Consider the following 20,766-nt stretch of genomic DNA (forward strand, 5'->3'; position numbering starts at 1 on the left):
CAGAATGCACAAATTCCGTACAGACGGCGCCCGTAGTCAGCGTCGAGCCCAGGATCTGGTGCTGCAAGGCAGCAACTCTACCGCTGCACCACTGTGCTGCTCTGTATTAAAGAAGTCACGTGACAGGTGAGTTCAGATAAAGTAATCGACCTGCATCTCGTCATTTTTGTGCCTCTGTGCAACCTGACTGGATATAGATTCTGCAGCCTTTAATTTTCCGCTAGTTTAGTTTAGAGATACAGCACGAAAACTGGCCCTTCAGCCCACTGAGTCCGCGCCGACCAGCGATCCCCGCGCATTAACACCACCCTACACACACTTGGGACAATTTACACTTGTATCAAGCCGATTAACCTACAAACCTGCACGTCTTTGGAGTGTGGAAGGAAACGAAAGATCTCGGAGAAAACCCACGCGGTCACGGGGAGAACGTGCAAACTCCGTACAGACAGCGTCCGTAATCGGGATCGAACCCGGGTCTCCTGCTGTAAGTGCTGTATGGTGGCAACTCTACTGCTGCGCCACCGTGCTGTCCTAGGGAGAACATACAAACTCCATACAGATAGGATCAAACGCGGGCCTCTGGTGCCACTGCACCATTATGCCGCCCGTGACATGGAATGCCCGAACGGGGACTTGAACACTGGACCCTCAGATTAAAAGTCTGATGCTCTACTGACTGAGCTACACTGACAAATAATGATAAATCTGTTGAGGATGCCCCCACATTTCATTTTGCAAACGAAATATTTGGACCCTGTTCAAAGATGTGAAACCTTACGAGAAAACTATTTTTTTCTTAAATTTCCTCATGGCTGCCTTTAACCAGTTTATTATTTGGGTTTAAAACGATGGGACTTCCCATAAATGATGCAGGCAAGGCAAAAACATCGTCACAAAATCGCAACAGTTTGGGGCTCTTTGTGTGGGTGGAGAAGATTAATAATTTAGTCATTGTTTTTGATCTTTGGCGCAAAGAGAAATTATATACTACGTAAATGGAAACTGTCCACTACTTGTTTAGTAGTTTTAATGACGGAGATGCAAACACTGATGGTAGACACAAAATGCTGGAGTAACTCAGCGGGACAGGCAGCATCTCTGGAGAGAAGGAATGGATGATGGGTCGGCTTATTCAGACCCAAAACGCCACCCATTTCTTCTCTCCAGAGATGCTGCCTGTCCCGCTGAGTTACTCCAGCATTTTGTGTCTATCTTCGGTTTAAACCAGCATCTGCAGTTCCTTCCAACACAAAACACCCAGCATGTCTGTCATAACCTAAAGTGCTGCAAGTCTTTAGAATTCTGAACTTCAGATTTATTTAAGTATATTAAAGACAAAGACCTTTTGGACTATAGGGGAATTGAGGGTGCTCGGTTCAAATGTCAGATAGGCCATGGTATTCAATGCTGGGAATAGACACAAAATGCTGGGGTAACTCAGCGGGACAGGCAGTATCTCTGGAGAGAAGGAATGGGTGACGTTTTGGGTTGAGACCCTTCCTCAGATTCAATGCTAGACCAGGTTCAAGGGGTGAGGTGGTCTTCCCCTGCACTCAATCCATTGTAGGGAACAATGGGTTGGATGGGACCCTCTGACGAACATTCTTTAGTTTAAAGATGCAGGCCTTTCATCCCACCGAAGGTCTATACTGACCATCGATCACCCCTTCACATTAATTATGTGTGATCCCACTCTCTCATTCACTCCCCACACACAAGATGCAATTTATTGTGGCCAGTTAATGTACAATCTCAGATGTTGAGATGTAGGAGCTAACCCGAGCACCCTGAGGAAATGCATGTGGTCACAGCGAGAACATGGAAACTCCACACAGACAGCACCTGTGGCCATGATCAAACCCGGGCCATAGTCATAGACTGGATACAGGCTCTTCGGCCCAACTTGCCCACACTGACCAACATGCCCCATCTACACTAGTCCTGTGGAGGAAGTTCACTTCCACTGCAGCAGCCATCCACTTGTGTCCTAAGTGTGGGCGTGCCTTCCAGGCCCGGATTGGCCTCACCAGTCACTTCCGGACCCACAGTCACCAATCCTCCAACTGAAAGTGAAGTCATGGTCATCTTCCAACCCGAAGGACGAACAACAACAATAACACTAGTCCCACATTTGGCCCATATCCCTCGAAACCTTTCCTATCAATGTACCTGTCCAAATGTTCCTTAAACGTTGTGATAGTCCCTGCCTCAACTCCCTCCTCCAGCATCTCGTTCCATGTGCTTACGACTCTGCTGTGAGGCAGCAGCTCTACCAGCTGCACCACTGTATCAATCCATCATTGTACCGGTGCCAAAGAATGCCTCTCCAGCGTGTTTAAATGACTACCGACCGGTGGCCCTCACCTCGGTTGTCATGAAATGCTTTGAGAGGCTAGTTAAGAAGCACATCTGCGCCCTCCTTCCTCGCAACATGGACCCACTACAGTTCGCATACCGTCCGAACAGGTCCACGGATGATGCGGTCTCCCAGGTTCTACACACCGCTCTCTCTCATCTGGACAGCCAGGGGGGCTATGTGAGGATGCTGTTCATTGACTTTAGTTCAGCATTCAACACAATAGTCCCCAGCAGACTGGTTGAAAAGCTGCTGGAACTGGGGCTTAGCACCCCTCTGTGTGCCTGGGTCCTGGACTTTCTCACTGCCAGGCCCCAAGTGGTCAGGATGGGGGAACACACATCTAGCTCCCTCACCCTGAACATAGGATCCCCCCAGGGCTGCGTCCTTAGCCCCCTACTGTACTCCCTGTACACACATGACTGTGGGGCCAGGTTCAGCTCAAACTCCATCATCAAGTTTGCTGATGACACTGTGGTGGTGGGCCGGATCTCCAACAACGATGAGAAGGCCTACCGGGAGGAGGTGGCTGATCTGGCACTCTGGTGTCAGGACAATAGCCTCCTCTTGAATGTCACTAAAACAAAGGAGCTGATTGTGGACTTCAAAAGGGCTAAACATCCAAGGACGTACACGCCACTGGAGATAAATGGGTCTACTGTGGATAGGGTGAGCAGTTTTAAATACTTGGGAGTCCGCATTGCAGAGGATCTGACGTGGGCAACGCACATTGCCGCACTGGTGGGTAAGGCTAAGCAGCACCTTTACCACCTTAGACAACTGAGGAAATTCAGAGTGTCGCTGAGGATCCTTCATTGCTTCTACTCTGGGGCTGTAGAGAGCATCCTGTCCGGCAACATTACAGTCTGGTTTGGGAACAGCTCTGCCCAGGACAGGATGGCCCTGCAGAGAGTAGTGCGTTCGGCAGAACGCACCATGGGAACTACACTCGTCCCCCTGCAGGACCTATACACCAGGAGGTGCAGATCCAGAGCAAGCAAGATCATGAGGGACCCCTGCCACCCCAGTAACGGACTGTTCCAGATGCTACGATCAGGCAAACGTCTCCGCTGTCACGCTGTGAAAACGGAGAGGATGAGACGGAGCTTCTTCCCACAGGCCATCAGGACTGTCAACTTTTATAACCCCAGAGACTAAATTTTTGTCGACACTTTTTGTGCTATGTTTAGTAACTTATTAACTTTATTTATATGCTGTAACTGTAATTCTTTTTGTGCACAACCCGCAGGCATTGCCACTTTCATTTCACTGCACATCGAGTATGTGTATGTGACAAATAAATTTGACTTGACTTGACTTGACTTGACTTGTGCTGCTACAACTAATTAACAAAGGTCACATTTTTTCCCTCTGAATGCCAATCGCTCTGCTGTATAGTTTGGGGACCTTTTTCTAATGAACGTCAATATGTGGCAGTCTGTGAATTGCACGAGTTTCCAATGTTAGTCACACATTTCCCAAAGGTTTAGAAACCGGTCGCTTCTTCGGTGTAATGTAAAGACCCCCAAACTCGGATACAATATCCGTGAAGCTGGTCAAGGATATAGGAGATGTGTGTAGGAAGGAACTGCAGATGCTGGTTTAAAACGAAGATAGACACAAAATGCTGGACTAACGCAGTCTGAAGAAGGGTCTGGACCTGAAACGTCACCCGTTCCTTCTCTCCAGCGATGCTGCCTGTTCCGCTGAGTTACTCCAGCAGTTTGTGTCTATCTCTGGAGAACATCTTCTTCAGAAATGCTGTCTGACCTGCTGAGTTACTCCAGCACTCTGTGTCTCCCCTGCCTGGAGAGTACAGTGGGCCAGCATCAATGTGCTGGTTGAAACACAAACCTCATGAATTGCATTCATTTGTTAGGTTCTGTTTTAACATTGACAGTCGTGTGTGAGTAGCATTACAATGGAATGGATGTATTGAAAGTCCGGGCTGTCGTTTCTTAACATTAACTTGGCCAAACTCATTGACTACTGAAAAGACATAGAGACATAGACATAGAGAATTCCAAGTCATTAATAACTCTACTTGTTAGTCTTACTGTATGTGGTCCGTGTCCCAAGATATATTGTCTCACTTAACAGGACAAATCTGTGCCCACCCCTTTGCTTGAAGGCTTGTTGTTGTTAAACTAAGTTTAATTATACAAAGCTTCTTGCAGGAACAGCGTGTTTTTCTTCATTCAAAACACAACTATGAAAGGAATGTGCATTGTCAAAATGCCTAAAATAATTTACACACTGAATGTGTTGGAAGGAACTCCAGATGGGTTCCGACACAAAACATCACCTATTCTTATTCTCCAGAGATGCTGCCTGGCCCGCTGAGTTACTCCAGCATTTAGTGTCTGTCTATAGACTGAATGTGCTGCTGCAAGTAAGAATTTCATGGTTTTGTCTCGATACATGACAGTAAAACACTCTTGACTCTGGTCGGGCAGTTTGCTGGAAGGGATAATCAACTGAACATCACATCATGAAGCTTATCTCATTATTGAAGGAACAAGGAACTGCAGATGCTAGTTGATACACAAAAGGGCACAAAGTGCTGGAGTAGCTCAGCGGGACAGGCAGCATCGCTGGAGAACACGGATAGACAATAGACAATAGGTGCAGGAGGAGGCCATTCGGCCCTTCGAGCCAGCACCACCATTCAATGTGATCATGGCTGATCATTCTCAATCAGTACCCCGTTCCTGCCTTCTCCCCATACCCCCTGACTCCACTATCCTTAAGAGCTCTACCCAGCTCTCTCTTGAATGCATTCAGAGAATTGGCCTCCACTGCCTTCTGAGGCAGAGAATTCCACAGATTCACAACTCTCTGACTGAAAAGGTTTTTCCTCATCTCAGTTCTAAATGGCCTACCCCTTATTCTTAAACTGTGTGGCCCCTGGTTCTGGACTCCCCCAACATTGGGAACATGTTTCCTGCCTCTAACGTGTCCAACCCCTTAATAATCTTATACGTTTCGATAAGATCTCCTCTTATAGGTGACGTCTTGGATTGGGATCCTTCTTCAGATTGATTGTCAGAAGGAATTCTTCTGTAGGAAAGACCAGGGTGGGACAAGTCTTTGATTACATTGGCTGCTTTTCTGAGGCAGTGCGGTGTAGATGGAGTCAGTGGTGGGGGGGGAGGTGGGGGGGGGGGGGGGGAGGTGGGGGGTCTAGTCTGCAAAATGGACTGGGCTTTTATCTACAACTCTCTAATAAAAATTTAATTGTTCTATCCGGGACATAGGACAATAAAACACACTTGACTCTTTATCTTATATATTATTTCACTTACTTCAATTGTAAACCTCTAAATCTCAGAAGTTTAAAAGACACAATCATTTACAGCATTGTCGCAAAGGTTTATGTCTGCATTCTCCAGAGATTCCGCCTGACCTGCCAAGTTACTCCTGCAGGTAGGCACAAAATGCTGGAGTAACTCAGCAGGTCAGGCAGCATCTTAAGCAGGTCACAGTTTAAGGATAAGGGGGAAGTCTTTTAGGACCGAGATGAGAAAACATTTCTTCACACAGAGAGTGGTGAATCTGTGGAATTCTCTGCCACAGAAGGTGGTTGAGGCCAGTTCATTGGCTATATTTAAGAGGGAGTTAGATGTGGCCCTTGTGGCTAAAGGGATCAGGGGGTATGGAGAGAAGGCTACTGAGCTGGATGATCAGCCATGAATGGTGGTGCTGGCTCGAAGGGCCGAATGGCCTACTCCTGCACCTATTTTCTATGTTTCTATCTCGGGAGAGAAGGAATGGGTGACGTTCTGAAGAAGGGTCTCGACCCGGAACATCATCCATTCCTTCTCTCCCGAGATGCTGCCTGACCTGCTGAGTTACTCCAGCATTTTGTATCTACCTTCGATTTTAACCAGCACGAGTTACTCCAGCACTTTGTGTCCTTTCTCATCTCATTATCGTTCAATTGCCCTGTTTCAGACAAACATCGGGCTGCATCGGAAGCCTCGGAAGCATCGGGCTGTAGACTTTGTGAACTAACTGAGGGGAAATTCCCTCCATCATTCATTCTTATATTTTAATCCGCTGCGATGTATTTTGAATCACCCTATTGCTATTTAACACAGAAACTCTGATTCATAAAAGCCATCTTGTGGGTTAGTTGGGGCCTGTGGGCCTCGCTGGTCCGTTGCCTGAGCAATTTATTCCAAATAGTTTTCAAACTAAACCAAGAAAAAAAAATCTTAATATTTGCTTTAAGTATAGTTCAATGCGATGGCCAAAAGAAACTGGGTGGAAGGTGGGAGGAGAGGTGGGAGGTGTGGAATTTTTTTAAGGATTTGAGTCAGTTGGAGCTTTCAAAACTGAATTGGACAGGCACTTGGAAACTAATTTGCAGCTTTTGTGTGGAGACCGGGTGGTGACACATTATCTTGTGTAAGAAAGAACTGCAGATGCCGGTCTACACTGAAGATAGACACAAAAGGCTGGAGTAACTCAGCGGGTCAGGCAGCATCTCTGGAGAGAAGGAACAAGTGATGTTTTGGGTCGGGACCCTTCGCCAGACTGAAGAAGGATCTCGACCCGAAACGTCACCTATTCCTTTTCCCCAGAGATGTTGCCTGACCCGCTGAGTTACCCCAGCACTCTGTGAAACATCATCTATCCAATGTTCTCCACAGATGTTGCCTGACCCGCTGAGAAAATTGGTTGACAGACAGAAAGCAAAGAGTGGGGATAAATGGGTCCCTTTCGGAATGGCAGGCAGTGACCAGTGGGGTACCGCAAGGTTCGGTGCTGGGACCCCAGCTATTTACGATATACATTAATGACTTAGACGAAGGGATTAAAAGTACCATTAGCAAATTTGCAGATGATACTAAGCTGGGGGGTAGTGTGAATTGTGAGGAAGATGCAATAAGGCTGCAGGGTGACTTGGACAGGTTGTGTGAGTGGGCGGATACATGGCAGATGCAGTTTAATGTAGATAAGTGTGAGGTTATTCACTTTGGAAGTAAGAATAGAAAGGCAGATTATTATCTGAATGGTGTCAAGTTAGGAGGTGCGGGAGTTCAACGAGATCTGGGTGTCCTAGTGCATCAGTCAATGAAAGGAAGCATGCAGGTACAGCAGGCAGTGAAGAAGCCAATGGAATGTTGGCCCTCATAACAAGAGGAGTTGAGTATAGGAGCAAAAAGGTCCTTCTGCAGTTGTACAGGGCCCTAGTGAGACCGCACCTGGAGTACTGTGTGCAGTTTTGGTCTCCAAATTTGAGGAAGGATATTCTTGCTATTGAGGGCGTGCAGCGTAGGTTAACTAGGTTAATTCCCGGAATGGCGGGACTGTCATATGTTGAAAGACTAGAGCGACTAGGTTTGTATAAACTGGAATTTAGAAGGATGAGAGGGGATCTTATCGAAACGTATAAGATTATTAAGGGGTTGGACACGTTAGAGGCAGGAAACATGTTCCCAATGTTGGGGGAGTCCAGAACCAGGGGGCACAGTTTAAGAATAAGGGGTAGGCCATTTAGAACAGAGATGAGGAAAAACTTTTTTAGTCAGAGAGTTGTGAATCTGTGGAATTCTCTGCCTCAGAGGGCAGTGGAGGCCAATTCTCTGAATACATTCAAGAGAGAGCTGGATAGAGCTCTTAAGGATAGCGGAGTCAGGGGGTACGGGGAGAAGGCAGGAACGGGGTACTGATTGAGAATGATCAGCCATGATCACATTGAATGGCGGTGCTGGCTCGAAGGGCCGAATGGCCTACTCCTGCACCTATTGTCTATTGTCTATCTTGACGCAATATATTGTGCTGTTGGCTATTGTGATCTCAGGGTCAAATGACACCAGTTCATTAATTTCTCTGGTTCCATTTTCTGACTTTGCTATTTATTTCACTGAGTTCCTTCCTGATACATTTAATTAATTTTATTATTCTTGTCACATGTACCGAGAAAGAGCGAAAAGCTTTTTTGTTGCGTGCTATCCAGTTAGAGGAAAGACCACACGTGAGTACAATCAAGCTGTCCACAGTGTACAGATACTTTGTGTAGGAATGAACTGCAGATGCTGATTTACACCGAAGATAGCCGCAAAATGCTGGAGTAACTCAGTGGGACAGGCAGCATCTCTGGAGAAGGAATGGGTGACGTTTCGGGTCGAGACCCTTCTTCAGACTCTGCCACACTTTGTTCTGCCCCTCCTGTCTCCCTGCTTTTCCTCCCCCCAACAATCGGTCTGAAGAAAGGTCCCGACCCGAAACGTCACCTATCCATGTTCTCCAGAGATGCTGCCTGACCCGCTGAGTTACTCCAGCACTCTGTGAAATGTCACCTATCCATGTTCTCCAGAGATGCTGCCTGACCCGCTGAGTTACTCCAGCACTCTGTGAAACGTCACCTATCCATGTTCTCCAGAGATGCTGCCTGACCCGCTGAGTTACTCCAGCACTCTGTGGGAATAGACAACAGACAATAGACACAGGAGTAGGCCATTCAGCCCTTCGAGCCAGCACCGCCATTCAATGTGATCATGGCTGATCACTCTCAATCAGTACCCCGTTCCTGCCTTCTCCCCATACCCCCTCACTCCGCTATCCTTAAGAGCTCTATCCAGCTCTCTCTTGAAAGCATCCAACGAACTGGCCTCCACTGCCTTCTGAGGCACAGCATTCCACACCTTCACCACTCTCTGACTGAAAAAGTTGTTCCTCATCTCCGTTCTAAATGGCCTACCCCTTATTCTTAAACTGTGGCCCCTTGTTCTGGACTCCCCCAACATTGGGAACATGTTTCTTGCCTCTAATGTGTCCAATCCCCTAATTATCTTATATGTTTCAATAAGATCCCCCCTCATCCTTCTAAATTCCAGTGTATACAAGCCCAATCGCTCCAGCCTTTCAACATACGACAGTCCCGCCATTCCGGGAATTAACCTAGTGAACCTACGCTGCACGCCCTCCATCGCAAGAATATCCTTCCTCAAATTTGGAGACCAAAACTGCACACAGTACTCCAGGTGCGGTTTCACCAGGGCCCGGTACAACTGTAGAAGGACCTCTTTGCTCCTATACTCAACTCCTCTTATTATGAAGGCCAACATTCCATTGGCTTTCTTCACTGCCTGCTGTACCTGCATGCTTCCTTTCATTGACTGATGCACTAGGACACCCAGATCTCGTTGAACTCCCCCTCCTCCTAACTTGACACCATTCAGATAATAATCTGCCTTTCTATTCTTACTTCCAAAGTGAATAACCTCACACTTATCTACATTAAACTGCATCTGCCATGTATCCGCCCACTCACACAACCTGTCCAAGTCACCCTGCAGCCTTATGACATCTTCCTCACAATTCACACTACCCCACAGCTTAGTATCATCTGCAAATTTGCTAATGGAACTTTTAATCCCTTCGTTTGTCATTAATGTATATCGTAAATAGCTGGGGTCCCAGCACCGAACCTTGCGGTACCCCACTGGTTACTGCCTGCCATTCCGAAAGGGACCCATTTATCCCCACTCTTTGCTTTCTGTCTGCCAACCAATTTTCTATCCATGTCAGTACCCTACCCCCAATACCATGTGCCCTAATTTTGCCCACTAATCTCCTATGTGGGACCTTGTCGAAGGCTTTCTGAAAGTCGAGGTACACCACATCCACTGACTCTCCCCTGTCAATTTTCCTAGTTACATCCTCAAAAAATTCCAGTAGATTTGTCAAGCATGATTTCCCCTTCGTAAATCCATGCTGACTCGGAATGATCCTGTTACTGCTATCCAAATGCTCAGCAATTTCGTCTTTTATAATTGACTCCAACATCTTCCCCACCACTGATGTCAGACTAACTGGTCTATAATTACCCGTTTTCTCTCTCCCTCCTTTCTTAAAAAGTGGGATAACATTTGCTATCCTCCAATCCACAGGAACTGATCCTGAATCTATAGAACATTGAAAAATGATCTCCAATGCTTCCACTATTTCTAGAGCCACCTCCTTAAGTACCCTGGGATGCAGACCATCAGGCCCTGGGGATTTATCAGCCTTCAGTCCCATCAGTCTACCCAAAACCATTTCCTGCCTAATGTGGATTTCCTTCAGTTCAGTCACCTATCCATGTTTTCCACAGATGCTGCCTGACCCGCTGAGTTACTCCAGCACTCTGTGAAATGTCACCTATCCATGTTCTCCACAGATGCTGCCTGACCCGCTGAGTTACTCCAGCATTTTGTGTCCTATTTTATGTCAGCAAAGGACTATCAGAGGGGCTGCTTTGAGAGAGTGCTGCACCCTCAGTGCTTTCAAATAAACGGGTCAAGCAGCATCTGTGGAGGGAATGAACAAACGACATTTCGGCTCAGGACCCTTCTTCAGACTGATTGTAGCTGGGACGAGGAAGCTGGAAAAGAAAGGTACAGGTGATTTAAAGATAACTTGGTGAGAAAGCAGGGTTACCTCACTGGGCTATGGGCTACTCTGGGGAAATACTAATCTACACAAACATTGTATGTGTTCATGGGTTTCATCATAGTTTGTACGTTCTCCCCATGACCACGTGGGTTTTCTCAGAGATCTTCGGTTTCCTCCCACACTCCAAAGCCGTACAGGTTTGTAGATCAATTGGCTTGGTATAAGTGTAAATTGTCCTTAGTGTGGGTAGGGTAGTGTTAATGTGCGGGGATCACTGGTCGGTGCGGACTCGGTGGGCCGAAAGACCTGTATCTAAATTGAACTGAACTAAACTTGTCGAAGGTATCACTAAAACTGAACTAAACTTGTCGGAGTAACTCAGCAGGTCATGCAGCATCTCTGGAGAGAAGGAATGGGTGACGATTTCTCCACTGCGATTTCTCTTCACGGTATGAACTGAATTTGTAATCAGAGAACATTGCATCTTATGTTCATATTCATCATTTTTTATTCTGAGTTGCGCAGAGTTTTTTACACGCAGAACAATCAACTTTCTCTGATTAAAACTACTGCATTTGTGAATTTCTGCTTCAAAGTGGTGTAAAGGCGTTGAGGGAGTGCAGGCAGGTGGAGTGTGTTACACCCTGATCCACCGCTCTACGTTGAGGTGGTCATGGAGCGATCTTTGCTTTCCGCTGTTTGCAGAGCGGTCTTTACATTGAGCTTCACTTGGTCTTGGCGAGGGAGTCAGTCTCTCTCCGCAATGTCCCCCAAATGCTTCTCAATCTTTGATTCACTGAGGATGCTGCAAGGTTGAAGTGCAGAAGATTTAACTGGTTAAAGTCAGGTCAGTAGGTCATAAGTCAAAGGAGTAGAATCAGGCCATTCGACCCATCAAGTCTACCCCGCTATTCAATCATGGCTGATCTATCTCTCCCTCCTAACCCCATTCTCCTGCCTTCTCCCCATAACCTCTAACACCCGTACTAATCAACAAACTATCTATATCTGCCTTAAAAATATCCACTGACTTGGCCTCCACAGCCGTCTGTGGCAATGAATTGCACAGATTCACCACCCTCTGACGAAATAAATGTTTCCTCTTCTTCTTCCTCAAATAACGTCCTTTAATTCTGAGGCTGGGATAGTAGCAATGTGGCTCTAAACCACAGAACCATCCTCTCTCCCTGTACAAAGGCCATCCCTCCCCCCCCCTCCCCCACACCAAGCTTCTCGGCACTCTCCACTCCATCACAAATATCCTCCAGAGAGTTTTTGGAGAGGCTTTTCAGAGTGGTGGAAATGAGGAACCCACTCCCACAGCGTGAGAGTGACATTTAAAAGAGATTTGAACAGGGACATGGATAGGAACAGTTTAGAGGGATATGGGCCAAGTGTGGGCAGGTGAGACTAATGTAGATGCAGCACGTGTTAGTCTATTTCCATGGTGTATCTTCCAATTCAATTCAAATTTCAACTAATAGGTATATAGGTAGGAATGGTTTGAGAGTGATATGGGTCACAGACAGGCAAATAGGACCAGCTTAGATGTCCGACATGGATGTGTTGGGCAATAGGGTCTGTATCCGTACTGTATCCATGCTGTTGAATGAATTGAGGGGCAATGTCCACTGTTCCTGTTTGATCTTTCATTCCCAACCTCAGTAAAGGATTTCCACAGACCTGAATTTGGGATTCTCTGCGGTGACAACGGCAACTTCTATCTCTGAGGCCTTGAAGTCCTGTGCCAAGACGGTGGACAAACAGGTAATTGCAAGCTGTGGGAAAGAGAAGAGGAGAAACTGAGCAGTTCTGGTGAAAGGTAGACACAAAATGCTGGAGTAACTCAGCGGGTCAGGCAGCATCTCGGGAGAGAAGGAATGGGTGACGTTTCGGGTCGAGACCCTTCTTCAGACTGATGTCAGGGAAGAGGGCGGGACTTTATGTGTAGTTCATGTAGCGGCCCGGGTGGCCGCCATTGGTGAAGCGGGAGCACGTGGCCGCTGGCTGGGTGAGGTCACGTGGGGCGCGGGGCGGTGACGACACCCTTTGTCCCTTATTTGGGAGTGATGAAGTTGGCAACCCTACTAATACGGGACAATAGACAATAGGTGCAGGAGGAGGCCATTCAGCTCTTCGAGCCAGCACCGCCATTCAATGTGATCATAGCTGATCATTCTCAATCAGTACCCTGTACCTGCCTTCCCCCCTTACCCCCTGACTCCGCTATCCTTAAGAGCTCTATCTAGCTCTCTCTTGAATGCTTTCAGAGAATTGGCCTCCACTGCCTTCTGAGGCAGAGAATTCCACAGATTCACAATTCTCTGACTGAAAAAGTTTTTCCTCATCTCAGTTCTAAATGGCCTACCCCTTATTCTTAAACTGTGGCCCCTTGTTCTGGACTCCCCCAACATTGGGAACATGTTTCCTGCCTCTAATGTGTCCAACCCCTTAATATTCTTATACGTTTCGATAAGATCTCCTCTCATCCTTCTAAAGGGCGGTCCCGTACGGGACAAACTAATTTAGCCTAAAATATTGGATGTCCCGGCTAATACGGGACAGTTGGCGACCCTAGTCACATCCTTCAACTTCCAGATGTACATCTCTGTCTGTTTTGAGTGAACTCAATGACTGGATAGCATGGACAAGATGGGCCGAAGGACCAGGTTTCATGCTGTGACTCTATGAACGAGCGGACACAGTCCTAAACGTCCTTCCTCTTATTCTCAAACTGTGGCTCCTGATTCCTTACCCTCTCTATACCCAGCCTGTCGAGCTGATAATGTTTTGGTACGTTTTAATGAGATAAACCCGCATCCTAACTCCAAATAAAATTCCTCATTTGTGCGGGGGTGATCCCTGTAAAACTCCCCATATTTCCAGGAACTAATGAAAGGAAACGAGGGATTTGTGGTTGAGATGCACTTCAGCTGAGGATACCTCCACCGTGGCTTTGTACGTCAGGTCTGGTTTCTTCTTCATCTTCTTTTCCAAGTAGCTGTTGGCTTCGATCTGTTTAACCCCTACACTGCTGGCCTTAAAGCCGCAGTAATAACCGGCAGGGTCACACTTGTACAGCTGGGGTCCGCGTTCGTTGTCAATGGCAAAGAGCATCATGCCTGCAAAATAAATCACGCTCGTAAGTTCTAGGAGCAGAACTAGGCCCCATCCGACCCATCAAGTCTACTCCGCCAGCCTCTCATGATTTTGTACACCTCTATAAGATCACCCCCTCATCCTCCTGTGCTCCAAGGAATAAAGTCCTAGCCTGCTCAACCTCTCCCTTAAGGGCGGTCACGGTGGCGAGGCGGTAGAGTTGCTGCCTTACAGCGAATGCAGCACCGGAGACTCAGGTTCCATCCTGACTACGGGCGCCGTCTGTACGGAGTTTGTACGATCTCCCCGTGACCTGCGTGGGTTTTTTCCGAGATCTTCGGTTTCCTCCCACACTCCAAAGACGTACAGGTATGTAGGTTAATTGGCTGGGCAAAGGTTAAAAAATTTTTTTAAATCGTCCCTAGTGTGTGTAGGATAGTGTTAATGTGCGGGGATCGCTGGGCGGCGCGGACCCGGTGGGCCGAAGGGCCTGTTTCCGCGCTGTATCTCTAAATCTAAAATCTAAATCTATAGTTGAGACCCTCGAGTCTCGGCAACACCCTCACAAATCTTCACTGTGCCCTTTCCATCTTGACAACATCTTTCCTACTACCTTGTTAGGCAGCAACTCTACCACTGCACCACAGTATTGCCCCATTGAGCTACTCCAGTATTCTGTGTCTATGTTTGATAAACCATCATCTGCACTTCCTTGGGCAGACACAAAATGCTGGAGTAACTCAGCGGGTCAGGCAGCATCTCTGGAGAGAAGGAATGGGTGACGTTTCAGGTCGAGACCCTTCTTCAGACTGATGTCAGGGGAGGGGGCGGGACTTTGTGTGTAGTTCCTGTAGCGGCCCGGGCGGCCGCCATTGGTGGAGCGGGAACACGTGGCTGCTGGCTGGGTGAGGTCACGCGGGGCGGTGACGTCACCCGTTGCCCCGTACTTGGGAGTGAGGAAGTTGGCAACCCTACTAATACGGGACAAGGACGGTCCCATACGGGACAAACTAATTTAGCCCAAACTGACCGCCCCCTCCCCTGACATCAGTCTGAAGAAAGGTCTTGACCTAAAACATCACCCGTTCCTTCTCTCCCGAGATGCTGCCTGACCCGCTGAGCTACTCCAGCATTTTGTGTCTGCCTTCGATTTTAACCAGCATCTGCAGTTTTTTTTCCTCCACCATCTTTGCTTCCTTGTTTCTTTGACGCTCGTTGTCAAGGCCTGCTCTCACCATGTGTTTCAGTGGCAGTGTAAATAAATATTGTACTCACAACAGCCTAAAGGTCTCATTTCTGCATTCTGAGTGTAGACCTGGGAGATGTCTGCCATTCGCCGGCACAACATGTCCACCGGGATATCGTATCCATACTTGTATTTCCAATTGGCAGCTTCATGTCGAGCCCTCTGCACCTGTGACCGGCAGTCCGCTAGCCACACCAGGAGAGAAGGTGGAGAGATAGAGGCGTCAGAGAGAGTCGTGTCAAGAGCAGTTAGAGTCGTAGAGCGATACAGCGTGGAAACAGGCCCTTTGGCCCAACTTGCCCACACTGACCAACATGTGCCATCTACACTAGTCCCACCTGCCTCCGTTTGGTCCATATCCCTCCAAACCTGTCCTATCCATGTACCTGTCTAAATGTTTACTAAACATTGGGTAGTCCCTGCCTCAACAACTTCCTCTGGCAGCTCGTTCCACACATCATAGAAACATAGAAAATAGGTGCAGGAGGAGGCCATTCGGCCCTTTGAGCCAGCACCGCCATTCATTGTGATCATGGCTGATCATTCACATCTGCCACCATTTACGTGAAAAAGTTACCCCTCAGATTCCTATTAAATCTTTCCACCCTCACATTAAACCTATGTCCTCTGGTTCTCGATTCCCCAACTCTGGGCAAGATAATCAGTGCGTCCACCCAATCTATTCCTCTCATGATTTTGTACACCTCTATAAGATCACCCCTCATCCTCCTGTGCTCCAAGGAATAAAGTCCTAGCCTGCTCAACCTCTCCCTATAGTTCAGACCCTCGAGTCTCGGCAACACCCTCACAAATCTTCTCTGTGCCCTTTCCAGCTTGACAACATCTTTCCTATAACTTGGTGTCCAGAACTGAATGCAATACTCTAAATGCGGCCTCACCAACATCTGATATAACTGCAACATGACCTCACAACTTCTATACTCAGTACTCTGAATGATGAAGGCCAATGTGCCAAAAGCCTCTTTGACCACCTGATCTACCTGTGACTCCACATTCAGGGAGCTATGCACCTGCACTCCTAGATCCATCTGCTCTACAACACTACCCAGAGCCCTGCCATTCACCTTGTAGGTCCTGCCCATGTTAGACTTTCCAAAATGCAACACCTCATGTTTCTCTGTAATAAATTCCATCAACCATTCCTCAGCCCACCAGGCCAACCGATGAAGATCCTGCTGTAATTTTTGACAACCATCTTCTCTATCTGCAATCACACCCACTTTTGTATCATCTGAAAACTTGCTAATCTTGCCGTGTACGTTCTCACCCAAATCATGTAAACAAGCGGTAGAAATGACTGACCTGACATGCCTGTCATCACACAGCCAACCTGGTCTGTTAGCCGGTACATGTTGGTCACCGTACTGGCATCAATAAGCTTATCCTGAAACACACCAAAACACTGTCAGTATAAAGGCGAAGGTAGACACTAATGCAGGAGTAACTCAACAGGTCAGGCAGCAACCCCGGAGAACATGGTTTGGGTCTGGACCCTTCTTCAGTCCCAATCCGAAACGTCGCCTATCCATGTTTAGTTTAGTTTAATTTAGAGATACAGCTTGGAAACAGGCCCTTCGGCCCACCGAGTCCACGCCGACCAGCGACCCCCGCACACTAACACTACCTTAGCACACTAGGGTCAATTTTCATTTATACTAAGCCAATTTAACCTACAAATGTTCTCCAGAGATTTTGCCTGACCTGCTGAGTTACTCCAGCATTTTGTGTCTTTCTTTGGTAAACCTGCATCTGCAGTTCCTTGTTATTATGAAGGCAAAGGGGTTTGGAAACCAAATTCCCAGCTGTTTGTCAGGCAACTGAACTGTCCTCTCATCAATTACAGTACGATCTTGCTCAGAACCAGACAGCACAGTGGTGCAGTGGGTAGAGCTGCTGCCTCACAGAGCCAGAGACCTAGGTTCGATCCTGACCTCGGGTGCTGTCTGTGGAGTTTTCACGTTCTCCCTGTGACCACCTGGGTTTCCTCCGGGTGCTCACATCCTGGAACGTGGCAACGACACCAGCCTGACCGCAGGAGAAGACGGCAGGGGAAGGGAAAAGACATTCTGGCCTTCCATCACAGTGAGGAGGGGACTGGAGGAGACTCACTGTGATGGATGTTTCTTTTTTTTTGTGTGTTGGTTGGGGTTGTGTAATTTGCTTATTTTATTGCTTTTATTGTTGGACTGTGGGTGACTAAATTTCATCAAAAAAACTTGTTTTTTGGATGACAAATAAAGATATCTTGAATCTTGAAGATATGTGGACCCAAAACATCACCTATTCCTTTTTTCTAGAGATGCTGTATCTCTAAACTAAAACTATACTAACATAGATGCTGCCTGATCCGCTGAGTTACTCTGGCATTTTGTGTCTATCTTCTAGAAGATATCTTGGGCTTTGTCCGTCACCCAGGGTGTTTCTGTTTGTATTCTGGGAAACGGGAATGCTTGAGTGATCTGGTCTGATGGTGGGAGAATCTGTCTGATATTCTCCTCAGGAAAACACCAGGAGATTTCCCTCAGCTTCCAGAACATGGAGACGTGAGAAACTGCAGATGCTGGGATTTTTTAGTTTAGTTTAGTTTAGCGATGCAGTGTGGAGACAGGCCCTTTGGCCCATCGAGTGCATGCTGACCAACGATCCCTGCACACTAACACTATCCTACACACACTTGGAACAATTTACAAGCCAATTAACCTACAAACCTGTATGTCTTGGGAGTGTGGGAGGAAACCGGAGATCCCGGAAAAACCCCGCGCAGGTCACGGAGAGAACGTACAAACATCGTACAGACAAGTACCAGGGTCAAACTCGGGTCTCTGGCGCTTTAAGGCAGTAGCTCTACCGCTGCACCACCCTGCAGAATCTTGAGCAGAACATAAAGTGCTGGAGGAACTCAGCAGGTCAGGCAGCATCGGTGAAGGAAATGGGTGAGGTTTCTTTCCGAGAACATTTCAGATATGTTTTGACAAAATATAGTTAAAATTAGATTTGTTTTCCCTGTTGTTCAATAGATAATAATAAGCTATGTACTATTTTAGGATGGTTTTAATGTTAATCAGCCCCTCCCAAGTGTGATTCACCCTTGAGGCTGTGTTGATTTCCCCATCATGGAATCAGAGGGTGTCACTTTCCGCACAATGTCCTTCTGGTTTTTTAAGGGGGAATTTTGGACCGCATTGTGCTGGTACTTTGCACCAATGGATAGCCCTGGGATATCTTAGAAAAACAACAGAAGGTGCCGGAAATCGCTCGGGAGATCAGGCAGCCTCTGCGGTAGGAAGAACAAGACTTGGTGTTTCAGGTCAAAGCTCTTCCAACAGAACTGGAAAAGTGAGAAAACAAAGTTTCAATTGGCAGAAAGGATGGGCAAGGAAAAATAGGACAAAGGGAATATCTCTGCTGGGGTAAGGTCAGGGTTGCTGTAGTGATGGGACGTTTATTGATTAATTTAAAATACAGTAACGCAACAGGCCCTTCGGCCCATTGAGTCCACGCCGACCATTGATTACCCGTTCACACTAATTCTACGTTATTCCACTTTCTCATCCCGTTTACTAGGGGCACACTAGGGGCAATTTACAGAGGGGCAATTAACCTACAAACCCGCTTAGTTTTGGGATGTGGGAGGAAACCGGAGCACCCAGAGGGAACCCACGCGTTCACAGGGAGAACGTGCAAACTCCACACAGTCAGAATCAAACCAGAGTCAGAATCGAACCTGTGCATCTGGTGCTGTAAGGCAGCAACTCTACCTCTGTGCCACCTTGCTACCCGAAGGTTATCAAGGTCAGAGATGCCCATTGCCTTTACTAGTTGCTGATCAGCACAAACCTTCTACAATACGTTGTAAAAAATGTGTTGGGCTGCAGGATGAGGGAAAGATTCTTAAAAAAAGCTGCCTCCTGCAGCAAAATGTGGACCTGTTGGACGAGGGTGTTGGAGGATGGGGTGGTGTGGAATGGGGAGAAGACCTCTGCTTCCACTCACCGTCACCTTCTTCTGTGTCAGAGCAACAACCGAGTCCTTTCCCCTGATGACCACTGTGGTGAGTCCACTCTGGCTGATGGCTTTGAAGGCATACTCTGAAAGGCATCAAAAGGAACGTATAAAATTATAAAAGGACAGGATAAGCTGCATGCAGGAAAAACATTCCCAATGTTGGGGGAGTCCAGAACCAGGGGCCACACAGTCTAAGAATAAAGGGGAGTCCATTTAAAACCGAGGTGAGAAAAACGTTTTTCACCCAGAGAGTTGTGAATTTGTGGAATTCTCTGCCGCAGAAGGCAGTGGTGGCCAATTCACTGGATGGATTTAAGAGTTAGATAGAGCTCTAGGGGCTAGCGGAATCAAGGGATATCAAGAGAAGGCAGGCACAGGTTACTAATTGTGGACGATCAGCCATGATCACAATGAATGGCGGTGCTGGCTCGAAGGGTCGAAAGGCCTCCTCCTGCACCTATTTTCTATGTTTCTATGAACGTGAAAAACATCTTCTGTGACTCTCCGCGTGGTGTGCCCAGTTTGAGAATCAGTGCGTTTTGGGTTCCAGAGTCTCGGGTAAGTCCAGTGCAGTGCTGAGAGTGCACTGAAGACAGACACAAAAGGCTGGAGTAACGCAGCGGTTCAGGCAGCATCTTTTCGGGTCGAGACCCTTGAAGGGTTTACTCCAGTAAAGCATTTAAATGGAGTATCCTTAAAGGCGTTATTCCAGCCTTTTGTAGGAAAAAAACTGCAGATGCTGGTTTAAATCGAAAGTAGACACAAAATGCTGGAGTAACTCAGCGGGTCAGGCAGCATCTCCAGAGAGAATGAATGGGTTGCTTTTCGGGTCGAGACCCTTCTTCAGACTGATGTCAGGGGAACCGTCGGGAAGAGTCTTGACCCGAAACGTCACCCATTCCTTCTCTCCAGAGATGCTGCCTGACCTGCTGAGTTACTCCAGCATTTTGTGTCTACCTCCATCCTTTTGTGTCGGTCTTCAGTTTAAACCAGCATCTGCAGTTCGCCCCTACAGGGTGCACTGTTGGCGAAGGTGCCATTGGATTGAACCCTGTTTGCCTTCTTAGGATTGATAAAGATACAGCATGGAAACAGGCCCCTTGGCCCACAGAGTCCACGCCGCCAATCGATCACGCATTCACACTGGTTCCATGTTATCCCACTTTCTCATCCACACCCTATACACTCGGGGCAATTTACAGAGGGCCAATTAACCTACCAACCTGCAAATATTTGGGATGTGGGAGGAAAATGGAACACCCTGATAAAATCCACGAGTAGTGTGGATAAGGGAGAACCAGTCGATGTGTTATATCTGGACTTTCAGAAGGCCTTCGACAAGGTCCCACATAGGAGATTGGTGTACAAAATTAAAGCACACGGTATTGGGGGTTCAGTGTTGAGGTGGATAGAAAATTGGTTGGCGGACAGGAAGCAAAGATTAGGAATAAACGGGTCCTTTTCGGAATGGCAGGCAGTGACTAGTGGGGTACTGCAAAGCTCAGTGCTGGGACCCCAGTTATTTACAGTGTATATTAATGATTTGGACGAGGGAATTGAATGCAACATCTCTAAGGTTGCGGATGACACGAAGCTGGGTGGCAGTGTTAGCTGCGAGGAGGATGCTAGGAGGCTGCAGAGTGACTTGGAT

General features: G+C 47.4%; 1 protein-coding gene across 2 annotated transcripts in view; it reads right to left on the bottom strand.

Moving 5' to 3' along the window:
- Nucleotides 1–11,258: 11,258 nt before the first annotated feature.
- LOC144611851 (proteasome subunit alpha type-6-like) overlaps nt 11,259–20,766 on the bottom strand; it is a 43,709-nt gene continuing 34,201 nt past the window's right edge. For both annotated transcript variants that reach the window (XM_078431155.1, XM_078431156.1), the window contains 6 exons: nt 19,104–19,198; nt 16,413–16,494; nt 15,119–15,274; nt 13,688–13,866; nt 12,428–12,522; nt 11,259–11,549 (listed from right to left, as the gene is read on the bottom strand). In XM_078431155.1, coding sequence (XP_078287281.1) covers nt 11,492–11,549; nt 12,428–12,522; nt 13,688–13,866; nt 15,119–15,274; nt 16,413–16,494; nt 19,104–19,198 — 665 coding nt within the window. In that variant the 3' untranslated portion in view covers nt 11,259–11,491. The remainder of the gene's footprint in view (nt 11,550–12,427; nt 12,523–13,687; nt 13,867–15,118; nt 15,275–16,412; nt 16,495–19,103; nt 19,199–20,766) is intronic.

The sequence above is a fragment of the Rhinoraja longicauda genome, chromosome 41, assembly GCF_053455715.1.
Source record: "Rhinoraja longicauda isolate Sanriku21f chromosome 41, sRhiLon1.1, whole genome shotgun sequence".
NCBI classification, from domain to species: Eukaryota; Metazoa; Chordata; class Chondrichthyes; order Rajiformes; family Arhynchobatidae; genus Rhinoraja; species Rhinoraja longicauda.